General features: G+C 37.8%; 3 protein-coding genes across 3 annotated transcripts; 2 read left to right on the forward strand and 1 right to left on the reverse strand.

Annotated features, from left to right (window-relative positions):
* Positions 1-419: 419 nt before the first annotated feature.
* On the reverse strand, positions 420-2,868 carry LOC113702141 (uncharacterized). Its single transcript, XM_027223162.2, has one exon. It carries the CDS (start codon positions 2,476-2,478, stop codon positions 673-675), a length of 1,806 nt encoding a protein of 601 aa, XP_027078963.2. The 5' UTR covers positions 2,479-2,868; the 3' UTR covers positions 420-672.
* A 3,188-nt stretch (positions 2,869-6,056) lies between these two features.
* On the forward strand, positions 6,057-6,650 carry LOC140016756 (polyadenylate-binding protein 2-like). Its single transcript, XM_072070496.1, has one exon. The coding sequence runs from the start codon at positions 6,057-6,059 to the stop codon at positions 6,648-6,650; it is 594 nt and encodes a 197-aa protein (XP_071926597.1).
* Positions 6,651-6,684: 34 nt separating this feature from the next.
* LOC113693299 (putative E3 ubiquitin-protein ligase XBAT35) lies at positions 6,685-8,265 on the forward strand. The gene is made up of 4 exons (XM_072070502.1): positions 6,685-6,783; positions 7,028-7,094; positions 7,597-7,844; positions 7,902-8,265. The coding sequence occupies exons 1-4, from the start codon at positions 6,685-6,687 to the stop codon at positions 8,232-8,234; spliced, it is 747 nt and encodes a 248-aa protein (XP_071926603.1). The 3' UTR covers positions 8,235-8,265.
* Positions 8,266-13,595: the final 5,330 nt, after the last annotated feature.

Genomic DNA, 13,595 nt, shown 5'->3' on the forward strand with positions numbered 1-13,595 from the left:
TTTCTAAAAATATTTCAAAATACACTCTAAAAACTCTGCTACAGCAAAGTTTTTCAAAAACACCCCAAAAACAGCTAATCCACGGACCTACCCAACAATATTTGCCTCTCAAGCGCTGCCATTAGAAATGTTTAACCTTGTACTAAGCAGGTAATTGCAAAGTAGCGTCCCATACTAACTCAGAAGCGGCTGGTACACTAGACACGGAATTCCATCACTTGACCATCTGGATTGGTTGTATAGAGTTTTTGCCAATCCAGAAACCTTTTTTTACGACGTTTTTGGTCTTTAAACCACAATATTAGGTGACAGCTTCAAAATGAGTTCAGCATCCTTCCACACAAATTGTGGCACTGGTAGTTCGTTCGAACAGCATTCGAATTTTTTTTTTTTTTGAGCAATATATTAAACAAGTCAAATTAAGCAATTCCTAAAGTTCAATATTAGAAATATAGAGGTTACATTGGGAAAGGCACTCTGGCTCCTAGATGTACACAGAATTAGCTCATAATGCATTTTGAAAACCAGTCAAATTAAATATAAGAGGATTCAAGATTGTCGATATATCATCTACTTGGTTAACTACCAAAGCTTTCAGGCCTTAATCTTGGCTGCGAGCTTGGAAATTGCTCATCAAGGCATGCAACACTTCTAAAACTCAAAATTCCTTTTTTAATGCCTAAAGTGCCTCACATTGGTGAAAAGCAGGGATACTCCATATTTCTTACAGCAATCGATAGCATCGACATCTCTGATGCTACCTCCAGGCTCGGCAATGACGCTTATCCCACTTTGACATGCTTCTTCAACAGCATCGTTCCAGGCAAATGGAAAGAAAGCATCACTAGCCAAAGCAGCTCCCTTGACTTCATCCCCAGCTTTTCTTAAAGCTATCCTGAAACTTTCCAACCTGTTTGGTTGCCCACTTCCCATACCTAACATGCAATTGTCCTTTGCAATGACAATGGCATTACTCTTGACATGCTTCACACAGAGCCATGCAAACCGTGCATCAGAAAGCTCACTTTCTTGTGGAGCCTTATCAGCGACTGATTTGAATTCGATATCTTCAGGAACTAAGTCATCTGAATCCTGAGCTAACCAACCCCCACCAACTTGTCTGAGCGAGAGTTTTCCTTTACTATTTTTACTTGCCTCAAGTATTCTCAAAGTCTTAGATTTTCCACGAAGAACCTCTAGCCCCTTTTTCGTATACTTGGGTGCAACAACAATCTCATAAAACATTCGAGTTTCATTGTCAGTTGGGCTTCTAAATTCTCGAATGTCCTTAGCCAGCACCTCATCAACTTCCACATTAAAGGCTACAATACCACCAAAAGCACTCACTGGATCTGCTTTCACCGCCAGTCTATATGCTTCAACAATATCATCACGTGAAGCAACTCCACAAGGATTTGTGTGTTTCACAATGACACAAGTAGGTCTATTAAATTCACACACGCAATTCCACGCTGCATCTGCATCTAAATAGTTATTATATGACATCTCCTTTCCATGGTGTTGAATAGCAGTTGCAATACCACCACCATTAACCTCAGCGAGAGACTTGTCAACATAAAATGCAGCCTTCTGGTGAGGATTTTCACCATACCGAAGTCGACTTTTGAGTGAGAGAGACACAGTCATATTGGGAGGAAACTTATCTTCTGATGTTTGCTTCCACAACCACTCTGAAACTGCAGTCTCGTAAGAGGCAATATGCTGGAAAGCCTTCTGAGCCAGTTTTCTCCTAAACTGTTGGTTGTCTTGCTTTCCGCGAAGAAACTCTAGAAGTGCAGGGTAGTCTTCTGGATCAACCACCACCAAAACATCCTTGTGATTCTTTGCGGCAGCTTCTATCATGGTTGGGCCACCAATATCAATATTCTCAATTGCATCTTCAAAAGATATTCCACTTGAAGAGGAAACTTTTTCATAAAATGGATATAAATTGACCACCACTACCTCAATTGTACCAATCTTGTGCTTGTCAAGGGCTCCCATGTGATGCTCCAAATCTCTCCTAGCAAGGATACCCCCATGTATGCTAGGATGCAGAGTTTTTACACGACCATCAAGCATTTCAGGAAAACCAGTGAGATCTTCCACTTTAGTCACAGATAGACCATCACTTTCCAAAGCAGATGCTGTTCCTCCAGTTGAAATAATTGTGTACCCGAGTTCCTGAAGTCCACTGCCAAGAACAGTCACATCCGTTTTATCTGTTAACGAAATCAAAGCGTGCTTCCTCCCACGCGTGGGTGTCGTGGGCGCTGAAAGAGCCCCAGCTTCAACCATGGCTTTAACTGAAGAACAACTACTGGACCTTAACGACGTCGTCGACGAATACAGATACTCCAGGTTGGAAGGAGAGCTGGTATTTGTTATTCGAACGAAGAGGAGAAGAGCAACGATGGCGCGTGGAGCGCAAGGACCGGCGTTGGTCGAGACAGGGGAAGGTGCACTAAACCCTAGCATCTTCACCAGATTTTTACACTTAAACCCTCGGGTTCGATTTTTTGATAGCAACTCAAAAACTTCTTATAGGACTCAAAAGCTTCAAACCTACTAGGAGAAGCAAGCAAATTGATATCAACTCAGAAACTTCTTATAGGACTCAAAAGCTTAAAACCTACTAGGAGAAGCAAGCAAATTTGATGGCTGTTTTCACGAAAGTCTTCTGGAAAGAATTTTATTATATTATATTCCAAAAAGAATTCTTATCCTTTTTGTGGTAGGAAGTACATGAGTGCTAATGCATTAGGTTGATGATATGTTCCATTACATACAATTTAGAGAAAGCGAAGAAGGCCAGAGCAAGCCTGAGCTATAGCTCAGTGGCCACCGCCTCTGCTGGTGGGGTGGGAGGTCAGGGGTTCAACCCTTGCCTTCCACCAAATTGTCTGTCCCTCATGGGTAATTCGGTTGGTCTCAGTAAGCCTCCGTAGGAGCTGGTGTCCAGTGCCCAGCAATGGTGGCCTTGGCATTTGTTCTTCTTGGTTCATTCACCAAAACAATTTTTCTTTTATTCCTTTTCTCTCATTTTCTCTTTAACAATAAAACTTAATACTACTTTTGGCTGCAATTCCATTACGAGGAGTGGCTAAATTCTTGTTCTAATTGAAGGATAATCAAAACTTTAGTTCATCGAATACTGTGAGATCCAATTTGGTTAATTTGTTTCATATATGTATAAATATTTATATATTCTTTGTTCATTATTGAGATGTTTATTTTATTCGATTAAATAAGTGATCAGTATTTATTTGGTGGAATAGTCTACTGTCATTTAAAATATTAAATCCGTAATTGTTTGGTAGTTTTAGTGTTTATGACAAGTGATATAATTTGGTTGTAAATAAGACTTTCGAATATATATATATATATATATATATATATATATATATATATATATCATGGGAATATATAATCTAAACTGAATGGATCAAGGTTGTGAGTTTGCTGGTTAAAATTGGTAGTCCTTCTAATAATTAATGCTGTCAATAAATAAATTCCTAACTGCTTGTTTAGAATTGTTCAATTGGTAAGGAAAACAATCATAGAACTTGTTGTAGTTATCTAGGCAGTAAGGAGAGGCAGTTGTCAGAGTTTGTTGACTACCATAACTAATTTATTTATAAGTAAATAAATTTTATTTTTGCATCAAGAATCAGTTAAATGAATCAAAGTGAAGATTAATCCTTTGACTAGAGATTTGTCGTTTGTTGATTTAGTTTTATTTAGTTTTGCGTGATTGTGTTTATTTAAGTGAATTGCATAGGTAAATTTTTTGCAAGAAAATAATTCATTTTATAAGAAAATAAATCACCCAATCCTTGAAAATGTGACTCTACTCATCGCTATACTCAGAATTATATTTTCAGAATAGGAATTTTTGTATTTAATGGTTTCACATCCAACAAATTTTGGTACCGTTGTCGGGAATAGGTGCTTTTATTGATTTATTTTCTTTTTATTTGGTTGCTAGTTTATTCCTCATTGATCTCGTATATGTGAGTTGTAATACAATCTTGATATAAAGAAGACAACTCACAGATTGAGAAAAGAATCTAAGCAATACGCAAGTCAATCATCTTCTTCTCATGGATTGAAACTAGCAACTGACTTGATCAATACTTCTAGTGAATCTAAAGAAGAGATTGAAATCATGGCGAACGAGAAAACTTTGGGAGAATTAGTTGCACCAGATTTAAATCAACAACCTCTTTGCATAACATATCTTTCTCTAGATGTACCATTTGAATTAAAATCTAGTCCTATTCATTTACTTCCTTCTTTTCATGGGTTTCCAAGTGAAGATCCTTACAACCACCTCAAAGAATTTCATGCACGTGTTTGAGTATGAAGCCTCAAGGTATCACTAAAGAACAAATTAAATTAAGAGCTTTTCCATTTTCCTTTTGCTGATAAAGCTAAGGAGTGGCTTTATTATTTGCCTTCTGGACCAATCACCACTTAGACTAAAATACATGCGTAGTTTCTTGAGAAATTTTCCCCACCTCCCGAGCTGCAAAAAATATTAGGAAAGATATATGTGGAATTAGACGATTCAATGGAGAGACCTTGCATGATATTGGGAAAGATTGAAACAATTATGTGCAATTTCTTCTCATCATCAAATCCAAACCAGTTTCTTATCTAGTACTTTTACGAGGGATTAGCATCAACAAATAGAAAAATAATTGATGCTACTAGTGGATGAGCGTTAGCAAATAAAACGTCCACAAAAACAAGAAGAGCGATTTCAAGTATGACAGCCAATGCTCAACAATTTGGTGATAGACAGAATTTCATCTCTAGAAAGTAAATGAGATAAGTGCTTCTTCAATTGAACAAACATTAGATTCTCTGAGATCTGTTGTGGAAAAGTTGGTGATAGGGCAAGTACAACAAGCTAAAACATATGGAATTTGCTTTGTTTCGAGTCATCCAACTAATATGTGCCCCATACTCCAAGATGATTCTAAGGAATACACAAGTGCATTTAGAGAATTTTCAAGCCCACATCAAAGGTGCTATGATCCTTATTCAAACACCTACAATTCAAGGTAGAAGAATCATTTGAATTTTAGTTATGCAGCAAGGCTATCAGATTTTCAACAATAGCAATATCAACCTAGGCCACCAATTCAATAGCAGCAAACATCTTCTAAACAAGGTATGTCCCTTGAAAATATTGTTAAATCATTAGCTACTAACATGGAACAATTTCAAAATCTAGAGAATCAAATAAGCCAACTGGCATCTACAGTGAATCGATTAGAGTCTCAAGTTTTGAGAAAACTACCTTTATAGACTATTGTTAATCCGAAACAAAATGCTAGTGCTATTACATTGAGAAGTGACAAAGAATTGTATGAGCATAGCAAGAGAGTATTCGAGTAAGCAATTAAGAAAGAAATTGAAAAAAAAAAAGGAATGGTGCCCCAACCTCAAGCTTCGCAACAGTGAAAAGGGCATAGATCACTACAAGAAATTTGGCCTTTTGTGACAACATTCTCAGTGACAACAGAGAAACTAGTCACAATTGAGAAGATTCCGTGGCGACTTTTGATGTCGTCATAGTTGACTGTGGGTACACTCGTCAACAGTGACAACATCGGATAAGTCATCACAATATGGATGGTGCGCAACTAGCCGGTGTGGCGGGAGATCACCATTGTGACGACTGGTAAATAGGTTGTCACTTGAAATAGGTCCTATAGTGACAACTTAAAATGTCATCACAACATGGTTGCCTGCTCAGAATTAATGACAACAACTAGTTGTCACTGTTCAAAGTGTTTGTTTCTAACACACTTTCACTGATTCTACTATGTCACCCTAATTTTTTCAATATGAGCCACATGTTGTAAATAAATTTTTTAATTCTACTATGACATCCTAACTTTTAAAATTGAACCCCGTTTGTGGTAACTAATCTCATTAACTCTACCAGACACCTTATTTTTTGCAATTTAGGTTTGCATTGTGACGACAGCAGCGGCTTCAGGTGAGGGAAATTAAATAAGTTTTATTTTTGAGAAAAGGCAAAAATGGCGCAGATTCAGGTGCAGAGTGCGGGAGTGACAACTGGGCCAAATAGAGTGGCGGCTCCGGCTAGTGGTGCTACTGTGGCAGCGGCAGCGGCTCCCATTGGTGGAGGGAATCAGTTTTTGTCAACCTCGCTTTATGTGGGTGACCTGGACGTCAACGTGGCGGACTCCCAATTGTACGATCTGTTCAACCAGGTGGGACAAGTGGTTTCGGTTAAGGTCTGTAGGGACCTCAGCATTCGCCGCTCACTCTGCTATGGCTACGTCAGCTATAGCAATCCTCAGGATGCCACAAGGGCAATGGATGTGTTAAACTTAGCTCCTATCAATGGCAAGTCGATCAGGATCATGTACTCTCATCGAGACCCTAGCATCCGTAAGAGTGGGACTGCAAATATCTTAATCAAGAATCTGGACAAGTCAATTGACAACAAAGCTTTGCATGATACATTTTCAACCTTTGGCAACATTCTTTCATGCAAGATAGCTACTGACGGCAATGGCCAATCTAAGGGTTATGGTTTTGTTCAATTTGATAATGAAGAATCTGCTCAGACTGCAGCAGCAGATGCTACCAAGGGGATGGATGTTTAGGTATCCACCTGGCCGCAGTGTTCCTGATGTACGAATGCCTGGTGTAGCAGGAGGCATTCTTTCTCCATATGACATGGGTGGGACGCTTCCCCAAGAAGGTACCATTGGTCAGCCAATGCCAACTACTACTCTGGCATCTGCGCTTGCAAATGCATCCCCAGAATAGCAACGCACGATGTTGGGTGAAAATCTGCCACAGTTGATGTTAAAGTGTGCAGAACAGCTGAGCTGAAGTGATATATTGCTCTCATCTCTGCTTCTTTTCCTGTGGTAAGTATCAAAATTATGTCTTCAAACCGTGAATGGCTGCTTCTAAAGTTTTTATTTGTTAATGGTTACTTTTGATGAACTGGCTATTGTCTCTGCTTTTGGTGCAGGTTGCTGGACTGACTATTGTCTTTGCTATATGTTTTAATTCATACGGTCTCATTGCACTATTTCCAAGTATACTTGTAGGTTCTATACTAGTTTCTTGAATGATTTCTTTGGTTTTTGTTTTGATTCATTGACGTGTCTCTAAGAACCAACATTGCCTTTGTTGCAGCTGCTTTACACTAGACTCGAGACAATTAGGGGCATTTATACCTCTGTTCTTCTGATTTTTCATTACTTGTTAGGTAACTTTTTTTAAACTATACTTTAATATATTGTTTTTCATTATTAAATGTGAGCTTTTTCTAGATGGCTTCTGCTTTTTCCCTTGTTGATTATGAAAAAGTCAATTAGTTACTGTTAACAAACACATAATCTAATTAGAAACTTGTTCCAATTCTGATCTTCATTTCCGACCAATAGATAAATTCTACCCATCAACTGCACATTAATGCTTTTGCATTGTATGCAGAAAGTGACTTTCTTTTTAATAGTTCTTAGCTTCTTGCCTTTGTCCAGTGGATTGGAAATTGAAATTTCAGGTTATTCATCCAGCATTTCCTTCAATATCAAGTTAATGTTGCTCCAGCAACTGCCCCTCCGGAAAATGTGCAATTAGCTATGGCAATTGATGCCTTCCTACAGTCTGCTATGCATCCACATCTGGGTCCTCACCTAGTATCTGGAGCAGATGTATCCACAAGTAGGACTAATTCTGAATGCATCATGGCTAATTGCAGAAGCTTCATTTCTGGGACAGCTCCTCTGCAGAAGGAAGAAAAGCTTGGACATAAACACCAAGAAACCAGTGCTAATGGAGTTGTGATTCATCACAGGCAGATATAGAGTGACTCCTTTGGTGTCCAATCAACGGTACAGAACTCTGTGCCAGCCTCTATTCCATCAGCTCCACCTGTTGCAGATTCAGCTGTAGATGATGGCCCAATTCATTATCCATCAATTGACACTAGTCCTCTTGATTTCTCTTCACCTCCTGTGGAGAGGGTAGATGCTAAACTAGAGGAAAGAACAGATATAGGTGCTTCTTCCTCTTGCGTGATATGCTTGGATGCGCCTATTGAAGGAGCATGTATACCTTGTGGACATATGACTGGCTGCATGTCTTGTCTAAGTGAAATTAAAGCAAAAAAATGGGGTTGCCCTGTTTGTCGTGCGAAGATAGATCAAGTTGTACGCCTATATGCTGTTTAACTGTTCAAGTGGGATATGTTCATGCTGTAAATGGCGAGTTCTATCTCAAAGCATAACTTCTGATTTAATTTTCGTTCATCCGAGTATCAGTTATATGTTTGTTCAGTGCTTTCATGCTGTCTAGATAATTAACGGGCTCTCTTGAAAGCCTTTTCTTATTTGTCAATAAAATTGTCAGTAGCGCAATTTTCTTTGGTGGCTTCGTTGTATTGGATGTAACTGTTTATGAAGTTACAAAGAATTTTTAGACCCTTTTTAAGTACTAAGATATGGAGTAGACAATATCAAAATGTGTAATCACCTTCTCAAAGCATGGAACTACACTAGTATGGCCAGAAATTGATAATTTGGTGCTACTAACTGAATTACTGTAGTTTTTGGAATTTGCTACCAGCCCTTTCAGCTTGCAAGAAATAGATTTATGTTGATCTTGATCCCTATCTTTTGATGTTTACAAAACAAATGGATGATACTAATATTTCTTCAAGATATACTTTCAGTTTTGAAATTGTTTGATTCCATGAACAAGTGCAATTGAAAGGGGACTAAGTATGCTGAAGCTGTCGGACGCTCAAATAGTCAGGATCGGACGTCCGAAAGGATGAAGAACATCAAGAAGGAAACTCTGTCGGACGCTCGTAAGGAAGCATCGGACGTCCTGAAGGATCGGACGCATGCTTCGGACGCACATCAATCTCATCGGACGTCCTAAAAATTCCACGAAGATTTGATAATCTATCTGGACGACGTTCGGACACAGAAGCTCGGACGATAAAATACCATCGGACGTCCGAACGACAACTTGGCTGATTTTCGGACGATGGGATCGGACGGTGATTAATCTGTCGGACGTCTGACGTCCCCAACGGCTAGTTGACTATTCAGCTACTTTCTATCCGTTTGATGCTTTAATGAGGCACTTTCTTGGTCCTATATAAATAGTGGTTGGTCAGATACTTCAGATAACTTTTGCACACTTTGTTTACAAGATCTCAAGAGATATTTTAGCTAGAAAATAGTCTCCAAAGCTAGATTTGTAGTCTTAGTGGTGTGAGGTTCATTGTAAGCTTTTCATTTGTGAGTGAATCTTTCATGAGTGTAGCTCTGTGAGGGTTGTCCTGAGGGATAGTAAAACGTCCTGGCTTGATCGAGTGGAGTTCGGGGCAAGGAGGAGGTGAACCTTCCTTTGTACACAAGAGTGATTATAATTCATCAATTTGAAGTAGCTTGTCTCAATTAATCTACAAGCTCAAGAGGAGTTGGGTAGTTAATTGGTTTGCAACTCTTTCCTTTTTATTTACTTATTGTTACGTTTATGATCTTTAATTTGTTTATCTCTTCTACTCACAAGCACTTGTGCTTTCTTATCAACTGTCTCATTGGTTGTCTTCGGGCCTTACAATTGGTATCAGAGCTTGGTCTCCTAGAGATTAAGCTTAACCGCTTAGAGTAAAGATCATGGCAACCATAAATGTTTCTTTTTTAGAAGGGCAATCTATTGATAGACCACCTATGTTTAATGGTTCTCATTTTAGCATGTGAAAACAAAGAATGATGATTTTCTTACAATCCGTTTATATTGAATTATGGTATGTGGTAGAAGATGGTCCTTATGAAGCTAGAATAGTTGACTCTACCACTAATTTGAGTAGATTAAAGATTAGACAAGAATTGAATGAAAAAGACAAGAGATACCTTTCTTTGAATGCCAACGCCATGTATATATTGTACAATGCATTAGATGTAAATGAATCTAGTAGGATTAAAGGTTGTAAATCAGCTAAAGATATTTGGGATAAATTGTGTGAATTTCATGAAGGTAACCAAGATATGAAAGAACAAAAGAAATCTTTGTTTGTCTCTCAATATGAATTTTTCAAAATGCATCCTCTTGAAAATGTTGATAAGATGTGTACTAGATTTTGTGACATTATTCAAGATCTTAAATTGCTTGGAAAAGAATATTCTTTGGGTGAGAAAAATAGAAAGATTTTGAATGCCTTGCCAAAAGAATGGGAAAACAAAATAAATGCTATAGAAGAGGCAAAGGATTTAAATTCTATGTCCATTGAATCTCTTGTGAATTCCCTAATCTCTTATGAATTAAAGCTGAAATTCAAAGTGCAAGAGGAAGAAAATGCAAGAATGTATAAGAGAGGCATAGCTTTTAAAGCATCTCAAGTGGGGGATAACCCATCCTTCATGGGTAATGAAAACATGGAAGCGGACAATGATATAACTCCTCACATCAAATGTTTCAAGAAGATCTTCAACAAGAGAAGTTCAAGAGGAGATTGCAAAATTACATGGGATGAATGCAATTCAAAAGGAGAAAAAGAAGAGTTGGCCCAAATGGCACTAATGGCCATTGGAGATGATGAGGTAACATCTTATAACTCTCAAGTTGAAAGTGATGAAGAAACTGATGATAATATTGAATCTTTCATTATAAAATTGCATGATAGTTTGAAACAGTCCTATGCGAGAAACAAGGGGTTAAAACAGAAAATTGGTTTTTTGCTTCGAGATAATGCAAATCTTTTTCAACAAAATAAAAAGTTGAAAGCTGAAAATGATTACTTCAAAAAGAGTGAGACTGCTTTACATTTTGAACTTGATAGAAAAACAAAACTTTGTGATTTGTTCAAAAAGGAACAAGGTGATTTGAAAAGAAGAATGGATGGTCTAAATGAGTTGCTTAAACACAAGAAACAAGTCTGTTTTCAAAAGAATAGGTTGAATTCTAATTCCAACGAATTTGCTATCCATAGGAGAAGACAAGATTTATTAAACCTGTTCATGTAGATAAGTCTTTGGTTATGTGTAATTTTTGTTGTCAAAAAGGCCACATGAAAAGTGATTGTTATGTGAGAAAGAATATGAGAAGAGGCATGAAATGCATGTGGATAGTTAGACATGATGCTAACTTTAACAAATAGGAGATTTTGTTAATCATTGCAGTGATTCTTGTTCACAATATTTTTTTTTAATATTTTCGATACTTTGATCTGTGTTTTCGCTGATATTTTTGAATACTACTGAATTTGTATGATGACAAAAAGGGGGAGAAATGGATGCTATGTGTTAGGGGGAGTTATTCTGAAATTATAAGTTTGGTTGCAATGAGTGAGGGGGAGTCTATGCTCATATGCTCAATCTTTTTCCTTCCTTCCATCCATTGTTTTGTCATCATCAAAAAGGGGGAGAATGTTGATCTTGATCCCTATCTTTTGATGTTTACAAAACAAATGGATGATACTAATATTTCTTCAAGATATACTTTCAGTTTTGAAGTTGTTTGATTCCATGAACAAGTGCAATTGAAAGGGGACTAAGTATGCTGAAGCTGTCGGATGCTCAAATAGTCAGGATCGGACGTCCGAAAGGATGAAGAACATCAAGAAGGAAACTCTGTCGGACGCTCGTAAGGAAGTATCGGACGTCCTGAAGGATCGGACGCATGCTTCGGACGCACATCAATCTCATCGGACGTCTTAAAAATTCCACGAAGATTTGATAAATCTCTGGACGACGTTCGGACACAGAAGCTCGGACGATAAAATACCATCGGACGTCCGAACGACAACTTGTCTGATTTTCGGACGATGGGATCGGACGGTGATTAATCTGTCGGACGTCCGACGTCCCCAACGGCTAGTTGACTATTCAGTTACTTTCTATCCGTTGGATGCTTTAATGAGGCACTTTCTTGGTCCTATATAAATAGTGGTTGGTCAGATACTTCAGATAACTTTTGCACACTTTGTTTACAAGATCTCAAGAGATATTTTAGCTAGAAAATAGTCTCCAAAGCTAGATTTGTAGTCTTAGTGGTGTGAGGTTCATTGTAAGCTTTTCATTTGTGAGTGAATCTTTCATGAGTGTAGCTCTGTGAGGGTTGTCCTGAGGGATAGTAAAACGTCCTGGCTTGACCGAGTGGAGTTCGGGGCAAGGAGGAGGTGAACCTTCCTTTGTACACAAGAGTGATTATAATTCATCAACTTGAAGTAGCTTGTCTCAATTAATCTACAAGCTCAAGAGGAGTTGGGTAGTTAATTGGTTTGCAACTCTTTCCTTTTTATTTACTTATTGTTACGTTTATGATCTTTAATTTGTTTATCTCTTCTACTCACAAGCACTTGTGCTTTCTTATCAACTGTCTCATTGGTTGTCTTCGAGCCTTACAATTTACTTAAATTGACTAGTAAATGCACCATCAATGAGGTTATTCTAATTCTTGTCGTGGTACTGCAGATGGAAAGTATGAGATTGTATGAGAGAAACTGTCAACTACTTTGATGGATCCTTGCCGTAAAATTCCTGCTTCCTGTTACAGGAGATGCAATATAAGAGACAAGTTGTAGTATTAGAACTTCCAACGTTCTGATTCATTTTTATGTAATATATTGGACTTATAGCAGATTTTGTGTTTTGTATCTTACATTGGTCGATGTGGCGAAAGTCGGTGTAAATGGGTCTGTGTAGGAAGAGTTAATATGAAATACAAATGTACTATTGATGTCCTTTTCTCTAATGATCAATTGCAGCTCTTTAAGACAAAGCTCAGTGAAGGTTGTCACTAACATGGAAGTTCATTAAGTGACGACTATTCTTGTCACTGAATACTAGGACTGGTAGTGACGAGCCCAAGTCGTCATTGTACACTACAAATTTGTGACGACTTTTGCTACATTTATGACAAAAAAACATGTGAAACAGTGACAAGAAAAGTCGTCATAGAATGATAACAATTAGTGACAACTTTGTCCTCGTCATTGAATAACAAGATTTTGTGATGACTTTCAAAGGGTTGTCACATGGATCTATTTGTGACATAGAATCAGTGACAACCATGTGACAATGGAAAAAGTCGTCACTGTACTCGTATAATGACGACTTTTTGATTTTTAGTGACAACATTTTGTTGTCACAAAAGGCCAAATTTCTTGTAGTGGATGAACCCCCAGTAGTAGTGGCACCTCCTCCTCTATATCCTAATCGATTTGCAAAATCTAAGAAAAAGGAATTGGAGCAAGAAAATTTGGAAACTTTTTGCAAAGTCAAGGTAAATATTCCTCCATTGGATGCAATTAAGCAAATATTCCAATACCTGAAATTTCTTAAAGAATTGTGCACCACTAAGAAAAAATTGAAGAGAAATGAGAAAGTGCAGATGGAGGAAAATGTTTCACTACTACAGAAAAAGTTATGTTCTAAACTGAAAGATCCAAGTATGTTCACTGTTCCTTGCAAAATATGAAATGTTAGGATTAAGAAAGCAGTGTTGGATTTGGGTGCTTCCATAAATATTATGCCCCGTTCTATTTATAATTCTCTGAATCTAGAACATTTAAAATAAAC

This window comes from Coffea arabica, chromosome 1e (genome assembly GCF_036785885.1).
Source record: "Coffea arabica cultivar ET-39 chromosome 1e, Coffea Arabica ET-39 HiFi, whole genome shotgun sequence".
Taxonomy (NCBI): domain Eukaryota; kingdom Viridiplantae; phylum Streptophyta; class Magnoliopsida; order Gentianales; family Rubiaceae; genus Coffea; species Coffea arabica.

Bases quoted from the DNA above. Each gene is read 5' to 3' on its own strand.
- LOC113702141 (XM_027223162.2), bottom strand. From the start codon at position 2,478: ATGCTAGGGTTTAGTGCACCTTCCCCTGTCTCGACCAACGCCGGTCCT.
- LOC140016756 (XM_072070496.1), top strand. From the start codon at position 6,057: ATGGCGCAGATTCAGGTGCAGAGTGCGGGAGTGACAACTGGGCCAAAT.
- LOC113693299 (XM_072070502.1), top strand. From the start codon at position 6,685: ATGCCTGGTGTAGCAGGAGGCATTCTTTCTCCATATGACATGGGTGGG. The intron at 7,095-7,596 runs GTATACTTGTAG...TTCAATATCAAG, and splicing joins TCTCATTGCACTATTTCCAA to TTAATGTTGCTCCAGCAACT. The intron at 7,845-7,901 runs GTGATTCATCAC...TCAACGGTACAG, and splicing joins AAACCAGTGCTAATGGAGTT to AACTCTGTGCCAGCCTCTAT.